Raw genomic sequence first — 21,396 nt, 5'->3', positions numbered from 1 at the left:
CACTAGATTAGGGTTCTTGGACAATGGCCGCGAAATGGAAGGCGCAGCAGCGGAAGCAGCGATGGCAGCACAGCGCGGTGCTGCTCCCCTCCTCTCTAATCTCTCGTGCCGGCGCGGACGCGAGGATCTCTTCTTTCTGCACGGCTCTGCGCGAGTGGAGCTCGCTGGGAAACACGTTTGATCAGGTATCCGGCGCCAAGCGCCTCGTAGCAGCGCTAGAGGCAGTCGCAGGGGTAGAATCCGAGGCGCTGGCCGTGGCATTGTCGGTGTTCGTGGAGATTTTGTTCCAGGAGGGATCCAGGCCCGTCCACCGTACGATGCTCTCGGCTCTCACGCAATTCCAGCAGTGTCGCGAGGTTCTAGAGGAGATTTTCCAGCGGTGTTGTGCGGATTATGGACTGGGGGGCTTGAATGAGAGAAGATTTGCGCTGGTGGCGGTGGGGCTCTCTCTCGCGAGCTTGCCAAAGCCGGGGCTACTCAAGGACGTGGTTCGCAAGTGCTCTACGCTGATAGCTTCCAGCGCCAGCTTCGACGTCCGGGACGTGTTGAGGCGGTCGGAGAGTGGTGAGAATGCCACTCCATCGCTCATGGAGGATTGCCAGGACGCCATGTCCACGGTCTACTACATGCTCCAGAACTCGTCCCAGGACTTTGGAAGCCAGGCTTTTGGGGACGTGGTGGTGACTTCGCTGGATGTTTTGCAAAGCTCGTTCATGTCCCGGGACTGCGTGGTAGCGGCGGGGGTTTGCTTGTGTGCTACTGCCCAGATGTCGAGCTCGCGGTCGAGACTGGTGTTGATGCTCGCCGAGGCTCTCTTCCCAGAGGTGAATTCACAGTATTGTGCCGTGGAAGAGGAGGAGTTTAGCAGGGATAATAGCGAACAAGGCAAGCTAGAGAGCGTGATTCACAGATTACGTCGCTCGACTATGGCCGAGGAGGCCGAGAAGTTCACGGATTTTGGTCGGCTGTGCGTACTTCGAGGACTTCTCACAGCTGCTCCTCGAGAGGTTTTGAATTACTGCCTGCTCAAAAAGGTGACGGTAGAAGAAGATGGTCGAAGAACCTCCAACTTGGTGGTGTGGACACTTCTATACGATGGGATCTTGCCAGCTCTCTGTGCCGCAACGGAGAGCTCCTTCGACAGCCACTTCAAGTTCCATGGTATGACTGCGCTCCAGATATGTCTACAACAGATCAAGGCGTCGATCTTGGGCAACGTTACAGCAGCCGCGATTGACGAGCTCCGCAGCGTCAAAGGAGCAGCTTTTACTGCTCCAGCGACGCCATTTTCTCCGACGATGACGAGCAGAGTTATGCAGATCATTTGGAACAACTGGGAAGACCCTCTCAATCAGACCGTCCGGCAGGTCCAGATGGTTTTCGACTTACTTGCGGACTTGCAATCTTCGTCATCAAGTGAAGGCGGTGAAACGGCACAGGCACAAAATGGCACGCAGTCTTTTTTGCATCAGATTGCGAACGATCTCCTCACAGTTGGTGGACACCGGAAAGGAAGATATGTTCCTCTGGCTACGTTGGCGTTGCGACTTGGAGCTCAGACGCTGTTGGAGATGTGCCCGGGCCTTCTTTTCCAGACCATTCACGCCATGTCCGATGATGGAGTTTGCTGCGCAGCAAGCTCGTTTTTAAAGCTGTTCCTGGAGCGGCTTCGCGACGAGTGCTGGAACAACGAAGGCGTTACGCAGGGAAGCATACGATTTCGGCAACTTTGGGTTCCTCCGATGGTGGCTGGCGTCGTTGCTGGAAACCCAAGACTTCGGATCAACTTACACACGTACGCACTTTCGGTGGCACTGGAGATTGACAGCGATAGCCTTTTACAGATGCTGGGGTTCGTTTTAGATGGCTTGGCTGTTCGTGAGGTGCCATCATGGGAGGACTTGCGGGGTGCTGCTGGAATGCCAGATTTTTTTACGCAGAACCAACGGGTGGCCTTGTTTGTGTCTCTTATCAAGGTCGCTCGGGGATTAGCTCTGATAGAAAACGAAATCAGGGCGTCTGGAAGTGCGTCGGAGATGACGTTTCTGGTGAAAGGTGTGGCCGTTTACGCACCAATATCTTTTCTAGAGCTCGGGCTTACTCATCTCGAAGAAGGTTTACGGGTGGATTCTGCGGAGCTTATTTGCTTGAATCCCAAGACAGCGGTGATGCCTTCACCTTTCGAGCTGCATCTTTTGAGGGTGGCAATGCCTTTGAACATGAGGTGCTCTTCGACAGCTTTCCGGATGAAATGGACGAGTTTGCTCAAGAAGTTTTTCAGCAGAGTTCGGGTGGCGACTGACAGGCAGATGAAACTGGAATCATCAAAGGGCGGCTACAGGAATGGAGAACAGGCGAATGGAGCTATTCAGAGGAAGCTCGACAGCTCAGTGGTGACGCTCGCAGAGATGCAGGCGTTCATGCAATGGTTGACGCGGCTGCTGGTTTCATCCTTGTACCCGTCAGCTCCTTACGAGCGGAAGTACATGGCGATGGAAATACTCAACGTACTACTCGACGTTTGGCCCACGACGGATCAGCTGCAGTCCAAGAAAAACTTCTCGCCGTATGGAAAGGAGCTCTTCTCGGCAGACTACACGATGGTTCTTCTCGGTGCTGTCGTGGATAGCTGGGACCGTCTCAGAGAGAGCGCCTACAAGATACTTCTACGCTATCCCACTCCATTACCGGGCTTAGAAGCACAAGAGAAGGTGGCGGAGGTGTTACAATGGGGAAAAGTTCTTGCGAATAGTCCTCGTGTCAGAGAAAGCGATGCAGGAGCGCTTGTGTTGAGGCTCATATTTCGAAAGTACGTCTGCGAGCTCGGATGGAGAGTTTCACTACATCCAGAAGCTGAGGCTGTGCAGACGAAGCCTGTTTCTGGGGATCAGATTGTTTGCTACATCGAGTCACTCAACGATTGGCTCGAGGCTGGGGTTTTGGAAGGTGAAAGGAACCTCGTGACGGCTTGCAAGCATAGCTTTGTGCACGGGGTTCTACTCACGCTCCGTTACACTTTCAGCGAGCTGGATTGGATTTCTGATGGAGTGAGGGCCAATGTCGCCGGGCTTCGCAGGGCCTGTGAAAGGCTTTTTAAGCTCCTGTTGAAGGTTACGTCTCTAGCTCTCTGGGTTGTATCAGTCGATGCTCTCAACCTCAAGGAGAAAGAGTATGAAGGCTTGGACGAGGACGTTGAGGATCTACCTGTGTCTGATTCTGATGATATCGAAGGTGATGATGATGGCATTGGTGGAGATGACGATGCTAGCCTTTTGGCTCCACTGGAACAGATGGTTATGGTAGGCTGCTGGCTATCCATGAAAGAGGTACGTGAAAGTTTTTTCTTTCTATTTTTCTTTGCTTAACTTTTTTCAGGTCAGCTTGCTCCTAGGGACTGTTGCACGAGGGGCACCACTACCCGGTTGTAGCTACAACGCTAGGACTGGAAATGGTGTTCTCCAGTCTTTAGAAGAATCGAAGATTATTATGTTGGAGTCTGCACAGCTTGAAGAAATCGGTCAGCATTTTTTGCAAGTGCTTCTTGCTATGAAGCATAATGGCGCTATTGACAAAACTCGAGTTGGCTTTGTCGCTCTGTGCAATCGTTTACTGCTCTCAAGCGACACAAGGTCAGGTGGTTCGTTCTTCATCAAACTCGGACTAATCTGTGTTTTTACAGGTTAAGCAAGATGCCTGAGATTTGGATGCAGCAACTTATGAAACGGACTGTTCTCAAGGACCAATCGCTCGATGATCTGCTGAGAAGGAGCGCAGGAATTCCGGCGTCGTTTCTCGCGTTGTTTCTTTCGGAACACGACGGTGCGCCGAGAAAGCTTCTTCCCATGGGCTTAAGGTGGCTGATTGACAACATCAAACAATTTCTCGACTCCTCGACCAGTAAAGATGTGGTGCCTGTCGTGCACGCCTTCAACACTCTCAGAGTAACTTTCAACGACACGAACTTATCAACTGATACGTCTGGATTTTGCGCTGAAGCTTTGATAGTTGCCATCAAAGCATTTGCTTCTCCTTATTGGCAAGTCCGGAACAGTGCTACACTCGCTTTCACTGCGCTACTACATCGTATCGTTGGATTTCTAAACGTACACAAGCAGGCTACAGCACGTCGTGCTATTACTGGTTTTGAGTTCTTTAACAGGTATGGTTAGGCTCGTTTCTTGATCTATTACATGTTTCGATTTCAGGTATCCCGCTCTTCATCCGTTCCTTCTGGAGGAACTAGAATGTGCTACCATGAACTTACAACAGGGGGTGACGCAAAGCCGGCTTCATCCGAGCCTTGCACCGATTCTGGTGATTCTGTCGCGTCTGAGGCCATCGATTGTCAACACAAGGACGGACGACTGGCTGAGCCCTTCAGCATTCATGCCGTCCGTCGTGCGTTGTGCAACTCAGTGCAATTTAAAGCTCCGAGTTCTCGCATCTCGTGCTTTAGCACCGCTTGTCACCGCGGAGAACCTTTTGAACGTTCTGCTGGAGCTCTGTTGCCAGTTATCGAAGCAGCCAGTGCGTTACAACACCATCCACGGCGTTTTACTGCAGCTATCATCGCTTCTTAAATCCAACTGTACGGAGGTATCCCAGCAGGAACAGCAGGGACAGATCGTGGTGCAGGTTTTCGACAGGATCAAAGAGTGCACACTACTTGGCACGATAAACCGGACATCGTGTTTTATAGCGGTTGCAGCATTTCTTGGAGTTTTACAAGATCTTCTGGAACTTGCTTATCAGTGCCAACAGGTGCCATCAGTGCGGGAAACCATGCAACAACTCCGGCCGGTACTTTTGCACCTCAGCAGCCAAAGTATCAGCCATAGCGACAGTTCCGCAAAGCCGTGGGACTCGACGCTTGTGGATTTGAAAGGACTAGCTGCGTATATCTACTTCAGCACAATTCTGCGAGGTTGGCAAACTTCTAACGCTGATACCGCTTCGGGCCAGTACCAGACACTGGATCAGTCTGCAGCAGCAATGACAACGGACACGAAAACATTTTATACGACTTTACGAGAAGCGCTGGCTGACAAGATGTACGAGGTTAGACTGGCAACACTGAAGGCGCTAAAGTCATTCTCGACACAACAAGTAAACGAAAATTTCGCTGTTGCTTTCACACAGTTGGACGCGAGAATGTTGCGTGGCCTGCTAGCAGAGCGTTTATATACGGAGCTTCATCCCAGATGCGTCAAGCGCATATTACAGGTTTTTCTGAGATGGAACCTTCTCGCAGTTGGCAACGATCCTCAGCAGGACCCTTTCAAGATATGGAACACGTTACTCGGAATTTACAACACCTCCAAGGTCTCCAAGACAAGGGAATCTGCAGTACGTTGTCTCGGCAATTGCATGCAACACCTTCTCGTCTCAATGAAGGCCGAGATGGTGGACAGGGACTTGGACGACTCCGACTGGGAAGTCTTTCGCGGGGTGCTCGAGACATGGAACGATCTGATACGACGCCACAGTGCGGCCAGCGAGCCTGTAAACTTGAGGAGAGCGATTTCTTCGGCAATAATCTCCTCGAGGTGCTTGGAGGAGTCTAAGTGGCTCAGGGAGAATACCAGGATGGTGGCAGTGTCTCCGAGGTTGAAGTGGTACAGGAAAATAGTTCTGAGCGTCTGGTCGGTAACCATCAACCTTTTGGAGGACGAAGACATTGTTCTACGCCAGCAGCTTGCGTTAGCCCTCCAGGACGTCATGGTACCCGTTTTCAAAGCTCCGCATGCTAGCGTTCCAGCTCAAGTGGAGAGGGTGCTGGAAACGAGCCTCGCATTCCTGAAGCTCCAGTTCCAGGAATGCGATTTCTTCTACGACTTTCTTGCTGGGTGGATACTGGGCGACGACAGCTCTCGTTTTGGAGGCCTCCAGAACACAGACTTGGTCCGTAAGCTGTTCGACAAAGAGCTCGATAACCACCACGAGGAGCAGCTACTGGTGGTCCAACTTTGCTGCTCGCACATCGAAAGCTTCCTCGACTCGCCGGAACACTCGACCGAGTTTGTCACCAAATGGCGAGGCAAATTCCTGGACCAGGCAGTGGCTTGTGCAAAGTGGTGTTTGGAGCTCCAGCGATCAACGCACTGGGTCGGAGGCATAACAAACCACCAGGACGTGTTCAAGCACCTATACAGGACCTTGCTCGGATTATTAGTGCTATCAACACCGAAAACCACAGGAAACTCGTCTTTAAGCTCCCTGCAAGCTCTAAAAGGGAGTCTTTTGGAGCTGACATCGCTAAATGAGGTACCTCTGAGTCCCATGATTTCTAACTTGCTCTCCAGATTACTCCAAGCGGTCGAGCAAAGCACCGGCATGAACTTGGTTGCCGATTCTTTCCGAGCTTCCATGCATGACAGCTACTGCCCGGATTTTGAGCCGTTTTTCTTGCTCAAATAGAAGTTTAAGCAGCTGTCCAACTTTGTCATCGGGCAATCCAGCGTGATCCATGTGGGACTGCCAAATTTTTTGACTACGATACAGCTGTGGCGATTTCCGCTCGCCACGTTTTTGGGATTCATCCACTCGCCGTGTCGGCATCATATTACTTCCGTCAAGTTTTATCATACTCGTCGAAAGGTGTGATAAACAGTCGCTTAAGAGAGTCTAAAGATACGCTTATCACGTTACAGTGACGCTATATCTATCTTTTCGTGTCACAAGAGGGGCAAGCGAGCTTGGGACACTACTCGCAGAGTAAGTCCTTCGGCTCTTAATGCGCTGATTGCCGAGTTTTTGTTCTTTTCCAGGTCGATTGATCGAAAAGCCACCATGGTCTATCACAGGAACTTGCTCCAAGTGCAGCCTTCGGAGGCTATATACCAGGATCTGAGGGCCATTGGCACCGCGTCCCGTGATATCGGGATCCAGCTCGCCGCTACCGTTTCTGCGGGGCATTTTGGATTCCTGAGATGGCTTGCAACCATAGCTGCCATGTAAGTCACACAGGTGTTTTTTCCCTGAGTTCTCACTTGCTTGGATGATCTTGGCTTGCGCAGATTCCTCATTGTTGTGGATAGAACCCACTGGAAGACTGATCTCCTGACCGGGCTGCTGGTGCCTTACATCTGGCTCAACCTTCCTCCAATCCTCTTCGGCTTCTTCAGGTGCTAGTTTTCCAAGTTCTTCTACTTCGGTTTCACGATTTAGTGTGACAGGGGCGAGGTCGGCAAGTGGATTTCCCTCATCACTGTTATTGTCCGTCTCTTCATCCCCCGAAAGTTCCCAGGTACTTGAACCAGAAAAGCATTCAAGTTTCTTGAGTTTTGAGTTCTTGTAACCTTCGCAGAGGAAGCGGAGCTGCCCGTGTCACTCATCCTCCTCATCGTCGTTGCTCCAAACCTCCTGGCCAACTCGGTGAGGAACAGCTTGGCTGGGATAATCGTGAGCTTGGCAATCGGCTGCTACCTCCTCGTCCAGCACATCAACAATGCCGGTGGCTTCCGCAAGGCGTTCGCCGCCCAAAACGGCATCCCAAACACCATTGGCATCCTCCTCCTCTTCGTCTCGCCGCTCTGGGAGATCTTCCACCACTACCTCTGAGCTTTGTGTATATAGCCCAGCAAGAGCTCCTCTTGGCTATGCAATAAGCTCTTTGGGTCGATCACTTGATCTCTTTTCTAGCCATCGTTGCTTGAGAGCTTTGATCTGGAAGTATTGCTCGAGACCACCATGAGCTTCGTTCTCAAAATAGTCAAACTTGCAAGTTGTTAGCCTCCCACGTTTTAAATGGTTTATGCTCGGGGGTGGAGGAGGGCTCCGTGATTTCGAGTGGCAGAGGCTCTTGAGGCTTGTTGGTGGCTCCAGGGATTTGGAAAGAGCGAGAGAGCTCCATGGCGCCATTCTCGCCTCTCGCAGCGAGCATGATGACAGCAGCCGGGGACCTTTTCTCTCGAATCTGGTGCTCCAAATGTATGGCAAGTGTGGAAGTGTGGAAGACGCGAAGGTGGTGTTCGAGAACACGGCCGCGCGGAACAGCTTCTCGTGGACAATGCTCGTTACTGCATATGCCCAGAATGGGTATGCGTGGGATGCGTATAGATTGCTGGAATTGATGCCGGAGAGAAATGTTTTGAGCTCCACTGCTGTGTTGAAAGCTTTCTCTGGACGCGGGCTTTGGCTTGAGAGCAAGGCCCTCTTTGATCATATGCCCGAAAGGAACGAAATCGCCTGGACTGTCATGGCTGAGGCAAATGCCCAAATGGGGCATTTTCTGGAAGCGAAGAAAGCGTTTGATTTCATGCCACTCCATTGCGTTGTGTCTGCGACAACAATGATAGCTGCTTTTAGCAAGCACGGTAATGTACCTTTTTGCAAAATGGTTTTCGATGTAATGCGCGAGAGAAACTGCCTGAGCTGGATCACTCTCTCGGATGCATTTGCCGAGAACGGGTATTTTGAGGAATCTCTTTCGGTATTCAAGAGCATGCCAATGTGGGACAAAGTGTCATCAACCGCAATGCTCAAGTCGTGTGTTAAGCACTCTAAGCACGATCTGGCGAAGATGATCTTTGAAACCATGCTCTACCAGGATCACGTTGCGTGGACCACGATGATCATAGCAAATGCCCAAGCGGGGCAAATGCTTGCCGCGAAACACGCCTTCGATTCCATGGAGAAGCGTGATCTTGTCTCGTGGACAGCAATGCTGGCGGCGTTTTGCTCCAACGAAGACATCTCCGCCGCGAAAAATCACTTTGATCGAATGCCTAAACACAGTGTTGTTGCGTGGAACGAGCTTGTCAAAGCGACAATCACCGCAGGCATGATCGAGGAGGGGCGGGCGCTCTTCCACCGGATCCCACAGCCGGATTCCTTCTCCTGGACCTCTGCCATCGCCTCGCTCGCGCAGCGCCGCCACTTTGCCGCCGCGGAGGAGCTCTTCGCCGCCATGCCCGAGCAGCTTAAGGATACTGTCGCCCACACGGCGATGCTTCGAGCGCTGCTCTCTTCCGGCGCGATCGATCGAGCAAAGGCCGTGTTTGATGCCATGGAGAGGAGAGATGGGGTGGCCTGGGCGACGATGCTCCAGGGATTCGCGCAGAGAGGTCGTAGATTTCTGGAAGATGCCGAGAGAGTGTTCTTGGCGATGCCTTGCAGGAATTCTTTCTCCTACACGACGATGGTGGCGGGGTTTTGCGAGGCCGACCGGATCGAGCAAGCGCAGAGCCTCTTCTGGGCGATGCCGGAGAGGGACGTGGTGGCCTGGACGGTGCTCCTGGCGGCGATCGGGCGGGCGGATCATCTGCCTCTCTCGCGGGTGATGGAGCTCTTTGATTCCATGCCGGAGAGGAACGTCCTCTCGTGGAATGCTCTGCTGGGCGCTTGCTCGCGCGGCGAGAGGGACCTCGATTGCGCCAGGAGCGTCTTCCTCGCGATGCCGCAACGCGATCGGGGCTCGTGGGTCGCGATGATCGCTGCCGTCGCGCAGCTCGGCGATCTCGAGGAGGCGCGCTCGATCTTCGACGAGGCTCCGGAGCAGGCGTCGGGGGCCTGGGCGGCGATTGTCCAGGGCTACGCGAATCGGGGGCAGCTGAAAGAGGCGAGGAGGATCTTCGAGCAAAGCGCTGCTAGCGATCGATCGCCCATAGCCTGGAACGCCTTGATCGCGGCCTACGCAGAGAATGGCAACCTTGGCGAGGCGAGGGCCCTCTTCGACGCGATGCCGTCGGATTCCCGCGACGCGGCCACGTGGACGGCCATGATCGGCGGGTTCGCCCAGCGCGGGAATCTTGAAATGGCGGAAGAGCTCTTGGAGAATATACCACCGGGGTTTGAAACAATTGGCGCCAAGAACGCAGTGCTCGCCGGGCACGCCCAGATCGGCGAGATGGAGCGAGCTCTGGAAATCTTCCAATCCATGGAAGAGAAGGACGCAGCTAGCTACACGGCAATGGTGGCTGGATTCGCCCGCGCGTCCAATCTCGGCCCCGCGCGCGAGCTCTTCGATCAAACACCCCACAAAGACATCGTCGCGTGGAACACGATCCTCGCGGCTTTTGCCCAGGCCGGGCATCTCTCGCAAGCGCTGGAGATCTTCGACAACATCCCGCGTCCCAATCTCACGTCTTGGAACGCGATCATCGCCGGTTTCGCTCACTCTCACTGCGGCCAATCTGCGCTCCAGCACTTCCACTCAATGCTTCTCCACGGGATCAAAGCCGACGCCACCACCTTCTCGGGAGTTCTTCGCGCTTGCAGCCACACTGGCTTGCTCGAGGAGGCCTCGAGCTACTTCGTGCTACTGGCGAGAGATCTGGGGGTGAGGCCCGGCCGCGAGCAGTACCAGTGGATGGTTGATATCGTGTCGAGGTTGGGCCAGCTCGAGCTCGCAGAGGAGCTCATCAAAGCCATGCCTTTCTTCCCAAACGATGTTGCGTGGGGGTCGCTCCTCACTGCCTGTGGAACCCAGGGGGATTTGGAGCGAGCCAAGAGGATTTCCAGCCACGCTGTGGCTGCCGACGCGAAGAACTCTGGGAGGTATGTCGCCTTTGCAAACGTTGTTGCCGACCAGAGCTGCTACGCGAATGGAGGTGACTAGAAGCAAAATCCATTTTCTCGTTCGATCTTCGCAGAGACTGGCAAAACTCTTCCATTGTTCTTTAGGCGGTCATTTGGATGATCAGACTCTTGTCTTGGAACTTTGCTCCCTTAACTTTGCCGTGCATTTGCGGCGGGAGCTTGATCACTCTCTTCTGATCTCCGGCATCCAGCAGCAGCTCCGATCGTTTCAGCTGGAAAACAAAACCGTTTCTTTCTTTCCTTCAGGAAGGATTGAATCGAGGAACAGTGGCTTACCTGGGAGAGCTTGACGTCGGCTTTGTCAAATCCTGGCAAGAAACAAGTGACTGTCCCAGACGAGTGATCTAGCGAAACTGGCGGGGTCGAAACCGACGAGCCATCTCCCCGCAATACTTCGCAAGTTTGTTTGTCGAGGCTCGAAAGAATTTGCTCCCAGCTGGGTGGACTCTCACCGAAGGTTAGTTCTGGAATGGAAGCCACGGGCAGAGAAGAGAAACCTTCTTTCCAAGTTTGAGCCCTGGAGTTCTGGTGGTGGACGACTCCGGCAACGTGAACTCCGGCTTGCACAGCACAACCCCAGTACCGGAGAGCCGTTTTTTCTGTCAGTTTGCTCCTTGGATCGGTCACAATGTAGCTGGAGAATGTGTTGGGATTGGCAAAGTTCTGCTCAACTCCCTGGAAAACAAAGAAACGAGAGACTTTTAGCTGAAAAGAAATAGAAAATGTGTGTTTTACGTGGAGAACAGTGTTTGCTAGCTCCCAAAGCTCCGAAGTTGATCTTTCAGTCGACAAATCTTCGAGCAGTGAAGCTTCGGCGAGTCTCAAAATGGAAGGAAGTACGACTCTTCCAATATCAGTCTTCTCGGCAATGCTTCTAAACCGATTCATGTACCACCTGCGGATCAAAAGTACGTGAAGGAAAAACTTCCAAAGTTTGGAAAGCTTTTGGCTTACCTTAGTCTTTCAGCACATCCAAACATTCTTAGAGTCTCATCGCTGTTTGGGCCGTCGTAGACGACAACGTCGTACTCGGGCTTGAAAACTTTCGAGCGTTTTGGAAAAAACCGGCGAGCAAAGCCACACAGCTGGTCCAGAACGAACAAAGCCATGATCGAATCCATGCCCGGCAACACGCTCAGCTCCTCACCAGCAACCTTCTCTGTTCCAAACACTTCTCATCATCTCCAGAAAAACAAAAAAACATAACAAGTTCTCGAAAACACAAACAAACCTCCGTCTGAAGAGCTCCTTGGCTGAAACTTATTCGACCGTCCGCTTTCTTGACTTGCTCCAAAGGCTGTGCTAAAATCTGCAAGCGAAAGACCAAAGCCACCTCGACTGAGAAAAACAAAACTATAGAACGCAAACCTTGGTAGTCTCGAGTCGAAGTGCTGTGAGAGATCCATTCTCAAGAATTTTCGTAGGCTGGTGCTTGAGCTGATGACCCAGAAGAAAATCAGCAGTAACATCCTGGGACTGAATCACTAAACACGTCCGAAGGCCAATGCTGGCGTAGAACTAGATAGAGTTCCAAGAGTTACGAGAATTCATGGAAAAGCTATGGTAGTACCTGAGCAGCCAAGACGCTACAGGTTGTCTTGCCAGTTCCTCCTTTCCCAATGAAAGTCACCAGCTTGGGATTTTTCTCCTCCTTTTTCTGCTGCTCTTGTGCCACTGCCCTGCATTGTATCTTTCTCTCTTTTCCTCGCCACACCCAACTCGGGGCCATGGCACAAGCCATGCTATCTTTTCTATCTATCAAATGGACAAAGCTTTAGGTAAGAACTTTTATGGCGATGCTTCTTCTCCAGCGGACGAGTCTTTCTCGGTTCCACTTTGCTCCTCCTCCTCGACCATCCATTGGGCGATCCAGATTCAAGGCGTTTGCTTCTGTAAGTTCTTCATTCTCCGTCGAGGTGTAGTTTGTTGACGATGTTTTCATTCTCTACAGGCAGGAACAAACGTAAAAAAAGCTGATAAGCTGGAGCTCGCGTGTCCTGTTTGCCGCAAATCTTTCAAGAACGATGACCAACCGAGGAACTTTCCAAGATTTGCCTGTGATTGCTGCAAAAAGTCGTACACCAGTACCTCGAGTGGGATCATCGACTTGACAATATCACCGACAACAGTAGCTCCACTCGGAGCTTCGTTTTTCCAGTAAGTTCGTTGCGTTTCTTTTTGTCCAAGTACTAACAGCAGTAGCATAGCGAGTGAAACAGGAACCCGTTGCTGGCATTCGCGTACGACAGAGGCTACCGCGACCTTTTCTGGATCTGGAACTTCCCCGGCTACGATCAAGAGGTTTGTCTCTTCATGCATTGACGTTTATAAGTTTTCTTTGTTCTTTCCTTGGTTTCCTGTTCTCCAGTTTAGAATGGCACAGAAACTCATAGAGCCCGTCGCGCGTGGAGAAACCATCATGGACCTCAGCTGTGCCGGAGGCTGTTTTACTCGACGCTTCCTCGCAAGCAAGAGTTACAAGCGTGTCATCGCGGCCGACTACTCTCAGGAAATGCTCGAGCAATGCCGGGGTTTTCTGGAGAGCGATAGCTTTCTAGACATGAGGTTTGCTATTCATTCCAAAAGTTTCTTTCTTCGTGCTCTTTGGAAAGCGCAGTTTCCTAACATTTTTCATGAACAGTGAGTGTGTTCTTTTGAGAGCCGACGCAGGCAGGCTTCCACTTGCAAACTCTAGCGTAGCAGCCGTGCATTCCGGGGCAGCAATCCACTGCTGGCCCGAGCCAATCATAGCGGTACGCACTCCACTTCTCTCATGGCATTGATCTTACATATAAATCATGAAGGTGGCAGAAATATCTCGAGTGCTCCGGCCACAAGGCCTGTTTGTTGGGAGTACTTTCGTGTTTCCAGAACCTCCTCCACCGATAGATGGAATTATCAATCCTGTTCGCGAGGTGACGAACGATGATATTTTTCTTTCTTTTCGAGCTCTTTCTTCATTTTTTTATTTTTTATTTTGTTCTTTCTTTGTTACTCGTCGGTGGCTTATGGGTGGGATGATACTTCTTTGCAGGCAATCATGCAGCTCCAGGTCCCCTTTAAAGCCTGGACACAAAAGGAGTTGCAGCAACTTGTAGAGGCCGGTGGCTTAATTGATTGGAAGAGCCAGACAAGCGGCCGATACATTCTCTTCTCTGCAACGAAACCAGCCTAAGGTAAATCCAAAACATCTCTTTCTCACTCGCTTGACGCTGTTTCCGGTCGTGTGTGTGAATTCACAGGATTTTCTTTTTACGTAATCCAGGCTTTTCTTGTTCTTTTTTTCTGTCGAGTTCCTCCGTTGTGAATTTTGCTCGATCTCTCAGGAGGAATGGCACTCGTCCTCCTTAGGAGAAGGATAATAATCAGACGAGTGTATGGTTTCAAGCAACGAGAACTTTGGTCCTCTAATCATCATTTCGGCTTGAGGTTCATAGCTACAGGTGCTCGAGAGATGTACCAAGAACAGGAGAATGAACAAGATGACGATGCGAGGACAACTCTAAAGAGCCTGGCGTGTCCTATATGCTTGCAGCCACTCTGGACATCCAGCAATGAAAGCGTGAGCGTTGAGTACGTGTTCTTCGTCTCTAAATCTCTTGTATCTTTGACGAGAAATCTTCCTTCCAGGAACGCTGCAAGCACTTCCTTCCGGTGTAATGGCTGCCGGAGGAGCTACCACTCCAGCTCCCGCGGGATCATAAACTTGACGATTCCGGGAGCTTGCGGAGTTCCACTCTCAGCGTCGGTGTTTGAGTAAGAGAAGCTAAACCCATCCCGCTCATATCTCTCGTCTCGTGTCTTCTTCTTTTCTCAAGGAATTCGATCGTAGCACGCTTTTACGACAAGAGCTACCGTGACCAGGTCTTTCAGCTCGTTGGATTCCCAGGCTTTGACGAAGAGGTAGAAAGGATACTTCGGGAGAAACGAGATCTGACCTCTTGGTTTTTGCAGTTTACTATGGCACAGGAGATCTTGAGACCATGTTTCGGGAAAGCCATCATGGACTTGAGCTGTGCCGGGGGCACTTTGACGCGAAAGTTCGCAGCCAGCAACGCGTACAAGCTCGTGATTGCGTCGGACTACTCGGAAGCCATGCTCAACGAGTCCTTCCACCTCCTCGCAGGCGATCCAGACATCAACGTCAGGTACTCTTTAAACTCCCTGGCCGTGAAAGCGAGACCGCCATTTGGACTCACGCTCGCCTTTCTCTTTCGAACTTTGATAGCAAAGTCGTGCTCGTCAAGGCCGACGCTGGAAGGCTGCCTTTCACATCCTCCAGCTTAGCGGCTGTTCACACCAGTGCGGCAATTCATTGCTGGCCTCAGCCTCTCCATGCCGTAAGTAGCGATCCAAGCGAGAAAGGAAAAGCTCTCCTTTTCTTTCAAGTTCTACTACTTAGTTCTACTCAATGCAGGTGGCCGAGATCGCGAGGCTGCTCCAACCGGGAGGGATCTTCGTAGCGAGCACCTTTCTATTCCCTCTGCCGCCTCCACCGATCGACAAGCTGCTGGAGCCTTTAAGACAGGTTCTTTCGAGTGGTTTTCTGTCAAGTTTTTGATCGCAGCAAGCAGGCACTGGGGAGAATGCAATGCCCTCTACGCCTGTGGACGGAGCTGGATTTGCGAGAGATCGTCACGGCCAATGGGCTCATCAACTGGAAGAGCACGCGCCAAGGAGCCTTCGTCTTGTTCTCGGCAACAAAGCCGCTGTAAAAGACATTGGAAACCATAGAATATCCTCGCGCTTTTTAGGGTTCCTCGATTTTTAGGGTTCTTATTAAAGAAGGGGGAAATGCCCAACGGGATTTCGCTCATCGCTGCCAGTCCCGCCGGGGCTGCCACGGCGTCCACTTCCGCGCTGGCCTCCTCTGCGGATCGCGCCAACTCGCGGCTACGGAAGCCATCGCCAGGCGAGGTACTGTCGGATGATTATGATTTCTGCGGTCCCACGGCGGAGGAAGTGGAGGCAGCGTCCAAGGAGCTCGGGAATGTGTTTGGTGGCACGTAAGGATTTCGCAAACTCTTTTTGCGCTTTGCCTTTTACCGAGCTTGGATAATCTCTTTTTTCTTGGGTTGATCCAGGAATCCCGCTCCAAAAGCAGTCGTGGTCAGCGAAATTGTCCTGAGAGACAACGCTAAAGGATCTTCCTCTTCCAAAGAGGTAGTTTTCAGTGCTGAGAGTGAAAGCCACGCCGTGCAGGGATCAGAGCAGCAGCGATCAGGAGCTACGGTTGCGCAGTGCGTGGATTTATTTCAAAGTAATTCGGATGTACAGGTATCCACCTCTCGCTCATTCTTTCCTCCTTCCCATGATTTAATCTTCCTTCTTTTGTGATCCAGGCAGCAGTGATGTCTCTGAGCCGGGACCCCGCGCTGTGGAACGCTTTCGTACGAAACGAGAGAGTCCAAGAGCTGTTACGGGGCAATAGGGAGCGTTTCCTAGCTTTCGCTGGTAAGATTTCCTCTCGACTTTTGCACTGGGAAGAAGAACAAAGGTTTTCATCTTTGTATTACTTATAGGCGCGGGGCGATCGCTCGAGTTCCTCCATCACGACGAGCAACAGACTAATCCTTTCCTGGTCGCGTTCCACTGGCTCAGGAAGACGCTCTACGATTTGCTAGACTCCTTGGTGGACGTTGTCCACGAGGTGTTTGCATTCGCGGACAGGAAACTCTTTGGTGGTCGCGAGAGTGAGCCTTTGGACAGGAGTCTCAAAGCTTGCATGGTTCTCACGGTTCTTCTTTTCTCGCTCGTACTCCTCAACCGGCGGAAGGGATCATGACAAACAGGAACAAAGAAGAAGAAAGTGGAGATTTTCTCTGAAGTTGCATCTTGGTGGGCGTGATGAGATTCTGATATCCTGTTGTTCCAATCATATCTACAACTGGATTGGCTATGTGGATCGATTCTTCCACCCAGCGAAGTTTCTCTGGAAACAACTGGATGATCAATCAGAGCTATTGTCCTTCCGTTGTGTTGTCCAAAAGAAACTCTATGGAATGGCGTGGAGGAAAAAAACTCCGGCTTGGATGGATCCTAACCGTCAAAACTTTAAACCTTTTTTTTCTCTGGAATTAATCATGCCGATGGCCATGCATGCATCATGGCCGACAATATCAGACGGCCATGATGATGTACCCGGCTGACGGTTGCGATCGAATCGGATCCCCTGCGTATCGTCGGCGCACGTCGGCCTGTCGGGGCTGTAGCCGACATATGCTGCCCGCGTCAATGATTGTGCTGCCCCCCTGCTGTCCTGCTGCCCGCCGTGGGCACGCTACGCTGTACGCCGCGGCGCCCAAATACTTTCCTTTGAGTTTAGAGAATGTGGCAATGGGAATGGAACTCGAGATTGTCTCCTCTTTTGTTTTTTTTTTCTTGCTTTCATCACTGTTGGTCGTGTGAGCATTTTGAAAAGCACTGGACAGTCGCTATAGATTTTTTCTCGTTCACACAGAGCACGATGCTTTTCCTCGATGACTTTGCGATCCCGCAAAACACTTTGATCTGACAGTAAGCAAAGACAAAGTGGTAGTGAGCACCACAAACACTTTCCCAAGCATCCCGGAAAGCCCCTCCCAGAGTCAATCAATCAATTGAGTTCTTATTAAACACCTTATACTTTCGTGTCACTCGATTCGAGTCAAAGAGCAGTGCCGAGCACCAAGCGCTTCCTCGCTGATTGATTGACAAATCTCTCGATCGATCACTTGGTGTTTATAAAACAAGCTTAGTTTGCTACACGTGGGACGCGGATCGACCCCAATTTGCTATCATGGATCGCCGGATTCCACCGCGCAATAACAAGATTCCTTTTTTTCGCGCAAACAAAATGCAAAACAAGGTTGACCGCAACGTCAACCTCATGCACGTGTGCGATAGCAGCGGATATTCCCGCCACCATGTTTTTAAACGCAAAATTCTCACGGGATATCCGCTCCTAGACGGGGAAGAATGATTGGCGATGGCCCCATTCTTGACCCGGCCATAGCTAAAACACGTGGAATCGTTAAGTTTAGCAATGGAATCATGTGTTTGACTTTATCGGGAGGGTCCGCCGCCAGTTGGCCACCACCGCCACCTTTTCCCATCAATCAATTATAATGGAACAGTGGCTCGAGGGCGGTGGTGGTGGCGCTGTGGTGGTGATCTGGTGGTGGCGCTCTTGAAAGGACAACCGTATTCCTATTGTTATCGCTACTATTACCATGCCTTTTACGGTGTGGATAATTGTGGACAACGACAATGTAGAAATTATTGGACGTCCCAACAAACCTCAATCAAGTCCGCCACGTCAGCAAGGATGGATGGACTTGATGATGCCTAAGGTGGTGATGGATCCATGCAGGGAAGGTATTGTCCCTATCTTTTTTATCACTGCTTTTGCCTCACTCCCTTTGGCTCCAAGCAGCAAAAGATTTAGATAGAGGGTTTTGTAATTCCTTGATTTTCTCCTTCTTACTCGGCCAAGCATTGTCCAAGGTCCCCTATCATCATGAGTGAGATGCTGCAACAATCATTAAACTCATAGGTCAACTTCACTCCATGATATGTTTCTCTATTCCCTTCTATTCGCAAACACTTCAGATTTTCGCACTTGTATATATATAGGTGAAGCCCAGAGAAGTTTCCAAGTTTGTTTTTTATTTTGCCCTGACTCCAGGATCAAAAGGAGAGGGGGGAGATGTGAGACTAGTTTGCCCCACACACCAAAACTGTGGCTTGAAATGTGGAGAAGGTTAGGTGCTGGCAAGTGTGGCATCATATTTGTCACCTCACATAAAAGGTGACAAGGGGACCCTTCATAGTTCCTTTAGTGCACCAATCATCCTTACTTGAGAGAGGCCAAATGCATTGCAACTTGCCTGGTGGAAAATCCAGGAAATGTTTCATTTTTCTAATTTACGGAAGAATTATTTATTATAAACCCGCCAACGAGCGAGAGCCATGGTTTTCTACCAATCACGACTTTTGTGGAGTCCTTTGGACGTCATACTGGGTTCATGCTCATGCAAGCAAGGGGCAGTGCTTTTACTGGTAAGATTATCCTGTCCTATGATAGATTATAAGCATGGAGTCTCTTTCCTAGGTTGGTTAGATTGATGAGAATTTCGTCAATTAATAGTGTGCCTAATTATCAATCTCCAGGGGATCTAATCAACCAACCGACAATGGCATCACTCAGGACTTTGATATATGAATTGAAAGATTAATATGAAGTTAACTCCTCACACGTCAAGAAAAAAAAAAGAAAAACGTGGGGCCCTGCAAGAATTTGATCACTGATCAGATTTTCAAGGCTGGATTGGATTGATGCTCTCCACATTTAGCGATTGTTGTTGGATGTTGTTGTTGTTGATGGTGGTGGTGGTGTGATCTCAAAGGAACAATCTAGATGTAAGATAATTATATATCAAAATTCTTAACCAGTTTGGAAATATTCGACTCCACCATCATCACGAATAATCACCAACATTTTCCTTCCTTTATTTTCTTTTTCTTTTGGGTCCGCACGTACACCGGACGCGCTCGTATGACGGTCCCCACACGCGCGACAAGACTTTTTATGAATCCCGCCCGTCACGGCGACGTGCTGGTGACGGGCTAGCTATGGTGGTGGTCATCACTACTCATCCATGTATGCCGATGTATATTAGCAAAGCCACGGGGGAGAGAGAGGGTGAGAGAGAGAGAGGAGGGCTTTCATTCCTTTCTCTTATACGCAGCACGCTCTTCCCGCTCTTGATCAGTCCCTCTTCTAGACAGATTTTGGTGCTCGAATCTTTCATCTAGATTTGAGCGATCGCGTCGGGCGTGTCTTAGCCCCGATTTGATCCAAAGCTTGGAGCGTGTGGAGCAATGAAGCCGGATCATCCAAGCTTGGGATTGAGCATAGATCTGAGCATAAGCGTCCAATCGCAGCAGCAGCAAAATGGCTACCTCCCCATGAGGCCAGCGCCCGATGTGGAGGACGCGGAGGGGGAGAGGCGAGGATCCACCATGGATCTCCTCCCCCGCCCCGTGGCCAACAAGCAAAACGCCGGCCTCTTGTGGCAATCCCTCTTCACCAAGTCGAGAAGCGACTCTATCGATTCAAATGGTATACTCATCTTGGGTCTCTAGATGGCTCTCTTAGTTCTTGACTTTCCTGGTCTCTGTGATTGATGGCTTTGAACAAACTCCTCGATCCGGTCATGATACCAAGTTTCTTTGGAACTGTGCTTGCAGGGACAGAGGCTCCTCTTAATTGCAAAGGCCTGGACATGAACCGGGTGCCTTGCTCGGGCGAGAACGAGGATCAAGCTGGTGGTGGTGGTGGTGTGTCTACGTCGTTTCAACTCATGGCGGCCGCGGAGCCGGCCTCGTCGTCGGCGGCGGCGAGGGTGGCGAACCATCAGCAAACCAAGCGGGAGAGGGAGGCGGACGAGGCGGAGCAAATGACTTCTTCCCGCGCCGCCAGCGACGAGGAGGAAGGGGGAACCCGCAAGAAGTTGAGGCTGTCCAAGGAGCAATCAGCGCTGCTCGAGGATAGCTTCCGCGAGCACAGCACTCTCAATCCGGTAAGAGTCTGCATCTTTTCGATCGGGATCACGAAAACTGATGATATTTCTTGTTTTGCTTCCAGAAACAAAAGAACGCACTGGCGAAGCAGCTCAACCTCAGGCCCAGACAAGTGGAAGTTTGGTTCCAAAACCGGAGAGCAAGGTAGGCTTTTGGTTTCTTCTTGATCGCTAGATCTTCGTCTTACATTCGTTTTCACTCGGGCAGGACCAAGCTCAAGCAGACCGAGGTGGATTGCGAGCTTCTCAAGAAGTACTGCGAGGGGCTGAGCGAGGAGAACCGGAGGCTTCAGAAGGAGCTCCAGGAGCTTCGAGCCCTCAAAATCTCTCCACCTTGTGTCATCACTCACGACTTTTACATGCCTCTCCCCGCCACCACGCTCACCATGTGTCCCTCCTGCGAGAGACTGGCGTCGTCCATGGACAACGGCAACAACACCGGCAATACCACAACCAAGGTTCCAAGCAAGCCATTGTCAACGAACTTCCAAAGCACAGCAGCCACCACCATGGCCAGATTTGCACAGTCCAGGCCTACACCTTCTCTCTTGCAACCCGTGTGAAACTTCTGACACAACTTTTGGTGTTCAAGAAAAAGGAGAGTCTAGAGCTAGAGTCTACAGCCTCAAGCTTGTGTCTATGTTAGTGTACAGGGATCCAGGAAGAGAGAATTTTTAGAGGAAGAAGGTGCCAGGGAAGATCATATCAATGGTCATCTTGGCTGGTTGGAGGAGATGAACAGTGAAGAGCAAGCCCTTTGGCTTTTCTGTACATTTTTCTTGGCATGAGTCTCCACCTGGGATATTGTGTTATAGTTGCAATTTTGACTAGGCATGGCAACTTCTGCAACTGCAAATGCCAATCTGGAGTGGGAGTGTGAATGAGCTAAAAGGAAAAACAGTTGTGAAGCCCTGCATACACACACACCCCATGCTGGAAGTGTCCTTCGGTTCTTTTTTTTCTGAGTCTTCATTGTATACAGGTGAGATATGTTGTGTGTGTAGACAAACAAGGCCAGCAACCATAATGGCTCATGTCTTGCAAGCAAGATTAGAGCAAAGCAAAGCAAGCAGACAGCAGGATCTCAATCAACCCTTTTCTTTTTTAATTTCTCCAATTTTTTTCTATTCTTGAAAGAATGTATGGGTGCCATTATTGATTGAGTATTTTTGTGTTCAGAGCTACTTGCTGCTGTTGCTGTTGTTCCTGTTTTGTGCATCCTTTCTTTTTGTGGACATGGTTTTTAAACAAGGAGTGATTGGAATAGAAGTGAATGAGATGTTGAAAGTGATGG

General features: G+C 50.8%; 6 protein-coding genes across 11 annotated transcripts; 5 read left to right on the top strand and 1 right to left on the bottom strand.

Moving 5' to 3' along the window:
* Positions 1–8: 8 nt before the first annotated feature.
* On the top strand, positions 9–6,658 carry LOC9632105 (thyroid adenoma-associated protein homolog). Its single transcript, XM_024671956.1, has 4 exons — positions 9–3,326; positions 3,376–3,629; positions 3,680–4,159; positions 4,206–6,658. The coding sequence occupies exons 1-4, from the start codon at positions 24–26 to the stop codon at positions 6,415–6,417; spliced, it is 6,249 nt and encodes a 2,082-aa protein (XP_024527724.1). The 5' UTR covers positions 9–23; the 3' UTR covers positions 6,418–6,658.
* Positions 6,659–6,886: 228 nt separating this feature from the next.
* On the top strand, positions 6,887–10,581 carry LOC9632104 (pentatricopeptide repeat-containing protein At4g02750). Of its 2 annotated transcripts, XM_002967341.2 has the most exons (4): positions 6,887–6,953; positions 7,017–7,124; positions 7,176–7,246; positions 7,307–10,581. In XM_002967341.2, exon 4 carries the CDS (start codon positions 7,754–7,756, stop codon positions 10,556–10,558), a length of 2,805 nt encoding a protein of 934 aa, XP_002967387.2. In that variant the 5' UTR covers positions 6,887–6,953; positions 7,017–7,124; positions 7,176–7,246; positions 7,307–7,753; the 3' UTR covers positions 10,559–10,581. The 2 variants fall into 2 exon arrangements, with proteins under 2 accessions (XP_002967387.2, XP_024527725.1); XM_024671957.1 differs by having other exon boundaries at positions 6,925–6,953; positions 7,017–10,581.
* A 12-nt stretch (positions 10,582–10,593) lies between these two features.
* On the bottom strand, positions 10,594–12,300 carry LOC9632103 (uncharacterized protein At1g26090, chloroplastic). Its single transcript, XM_002966987.2, has 7 exons — positions 12,110–12,300; positions 11,908–12,057; positions 11,771–11,848; positions 11,494–11,693; positions 11,275–11,434; positions 10,816–11,214; positions 10,594–10,751 (listed from the first exon to the last, which is right to left on the bottom strand). The coding sequence occupies exons 1-7, from the start codon at positions 12,278–12,280 to the stop codon at positions 10,620–10,622; spliced, it is 1,290 nt and encodes a 429-aa protein (XP_002967033.2). The 5' UTR covers positions 12,281–12,300; the 3' UTR covers positions 10,594–10,619.
* A 6-nt stretch (positions 12,301–12,306) lies between these two features.
* On the top strand, positions 12,307–15,334 carry LOC112340447 (uncharacterized methyltransferase At2g41040, chloroplastic-like). 5 transcript variants are annotated; one of them, XM_024671963.1, is made up of 8 exons: positions 12,307–12,431; positions 12,560–12,696; positions 12,759–12,840; positions 12,908–13,104; positions 13,181–13,292; positions 13,344–13,454; positions 13,574–13,715; positions 13,782–13,893. In XM_024671963.1, exons 1-7 carry the CDS (start codon positions 12,330–12,332, stop codon positions 13,712–13,714), a joined length of 882 nt encoding a protein of 293 aa, XP_024527731.1. In that variant the 5' UTR covers positions 12,307–12,329; the 3' UTR covers position 13,715; positions 13,782–13,893. The 5 variants fall into 5 exon arrangements, with proteins under 5 accessions (XP_024527731.1, XP_024527729.1, XP_024527727.1 ...); XM_024671961.1 differs by having other exon boundaries at positions 12,491–12,696; XM_024671959.1 differs by lacking the exons at positions 12,307–12,431; positions 12,560–12,696; positions 12,759–12,840; ... (1 more) ...; positions 13,181–13,292; positions 13,344–13,454 and adding exons at positions 14,170–14,295; positions 14,358–14,442; positions 14,494–14,687; ... (1 more) ...; positions 14,957–15,067; positions 15,114–15,334 and having other exon boundaries at positions 13,626–13,715; positions 13,782–14,112.
* LOC9632102 lies at positions 15,321–16,511 on the top strand. Its single transcript, XM_024671972.1, has 4 exons — positions 15,321–15,545; positions 15,624–15,816; positions 15,882–15,993; positions 16,062–16,511. Exons 1-4 carry the CDS (start codon positions 15,334–15,336, stop codon positions 16,322–16,324), a joined length of 780 nt encoding a protein of 259 aa, XP_024527740.1. The 5' UTR covers positions 15,321–15,333; the 3' UTR covers positions 16,325–16,511.
* Positions 16,512–19,216: 2,705 nt separating this feature from the next.
* Positions 19,217–20,923, top strand: LOC9635408 (homeobox-leucine zipper protein HOX15). The gene is made up of 4 exons (XM_002967338.2): positions 19,217–19,642; positions 19,771–20,102; positions 20,168–20,247; positions 20,311–20,923. The coding sequence occupies exons 1-4, from the start codon at positions 19,402–19,404 to the stop codon at positions 20,663–20,665; spliced, it is 1,008 nt and encodes a 335-aa protein (XP_002967384.2). The 5' UTR covers positions 19,217–19,401; the 3' UTR covers positions 20,666–20,923.
* The last annotated feature ends 473 nt before the right edge of the window (positions 20,924–21,396 follow it).

The sequence above is a fragment of the Selaginella moellendorffii genome, unplaced genomic scaffold, assembly GCF_000143415.4.
Source record: "Selaginella moellendorffii unplaced genomic scaffold, v1.0 SELMOscaffold_8, whole genome shotgun sequence".
NCBI classification, from domain to species: Eukaryota; Viridiplantae; Streptophyta; class Lycopodiopsida; order Selaginellales; family Selaginellaceae; genus Selaginella; species Selaginella moellendorffii.
The sequence above is the reverse complement of the archived record's forward strand: the minus strand, read 5'-3'. Positions and strand labels throughout refer to the sequence as shown.

What these genes read in the sequence shown, in the direction of transcription:
- LOC9632102 (XM_024671972.1), top strand. Translation starts at nt 15,334, where the DNA reads ATGCCCAACGGGATTTCGCTCATCGCTGCCAGTCCCGCCGGGGCTGCC. An exon ending in GGGAATGTGTTTGGTGGCAC is followed by an intron (nt 15,546 to 15,623) that starts GTAAGGATTTCG and finishes GGGTTGATCCAG; the next exon opens with GAATCCCGCTCCAAAAGCAG. An exon ending in AAAGTAATTCGGATGTACAG is followed by an intron (nt 15,817 to 15,881) that starts GTATCCACCTCT and finishes TTTGTGATCCAG; the next exon opens with GCAGCAGTGATGTCTCTGAG.
- LOC9632104 (XM_002967341.2), top strand. Translation starts at nt 7,754, where the DNA reads ATGCTCGGGGGTGGAGGAGGGCTCCGTGATTTCGAGTGGCAGAGGCTC.
- LOC9635408 (XM_002967338.2), top strand. Translation starts at nt 19,402, where the DNA reads ATGAAGCCGGATCATCCAAGCTTGGGATTGAGCATAGATCTGAGCATA. An exon ending in CGACTCTATCGATTCAAATG is followed by an intron (nt 19,643 to 19,770) that starts GTATACTCATCT and finishes CTGTGCTTGCAG; the next exon opens with GGACAGAGGCTCCTCTTAAT. An exon ending in AGCACAGCACTCTCAATCCG is followed by an intron (nt 20,103 to 20,167) that starts GTAAGAGTCTGC and finishes TTTTGCTTCCAG; the next exon opens with AAACAAAAGAACGCACTGGC.
- LOC9632103 (XM_002966987.2), bottom strand. Translation starts at nt 12,280, where the DNA reads ATGGCTTGTGCCATGGCCCCGAGTTGGGTGTGGCGAGGAAAAGAGAGA. An exon ending in TTCGACTCGAGACTACCAAG is followed by an intron (nt 11,849 to 11,907) that starts GTTTGCGTTCTA and finishes TTTCGCTTGCAG; the next exon opens with ATTTTAGCACAGCCTTTGGA. An exon ending in TAGCAAACACTGTTCTCCAC is followed by an intron (nt 11,215 to 11,274) that starts GTAAAACACACA and finishes TTTGTTTTCCAG; the next exon opens with GGAGTTGAGCAGAACTTTGC.
- LOC9632105 (XM_024671956.1), top strand. Translation starts at nt 24, where the DNA reads ATGGCCGCGAAATGGAAGGCGCAGCAGCGGAAGCAGCGATGGCAGCAC. An exon ending in CTGCTCTCAAGCGACACAAG is followed by an intron (nt 3,630 to 3,679) that starts GTCAGGTGGTTC and finishes GTGTTTTTACAG; the next exon opens with GTTAAGCAAGATGCCTGAGA. An exon ending in GGTTTTGAGTTCTTTAACAG is followed by an intron (nt 4,160 to 4,205) that starts GTATGGTTAGGC and finishes TTTCGATTTCAG; the next exon opens with GTATCCCGCTCTTCATCCGT.
- LOC112340447 (XM_024671959.1), top strand. Translation starts at nt 13,871, where the DNA reads ATGGCACTCGTCCTCCTTAGGAGAAGGATAATAATCAGACGAGTGTAT. An exon ending in CTCTCAGCGTCGGTGTTTGA is followed by an intron (nt 14,296 to 14,357) that starts GTAAGAGAAGCT and finishes TCTTTTCTCAAG; the next exon opens with GAATTCGATCGTAGCACGCT. An exon ending in GGCCTCAGCCTCTCCATGCC is followed by an intron (nt 14,880 to 14,956) that starts GTAAGTAGCGAT and finishes TACTCAATGCAG; the next exon opens with GTGGCCGAGATCGCGAGGCT.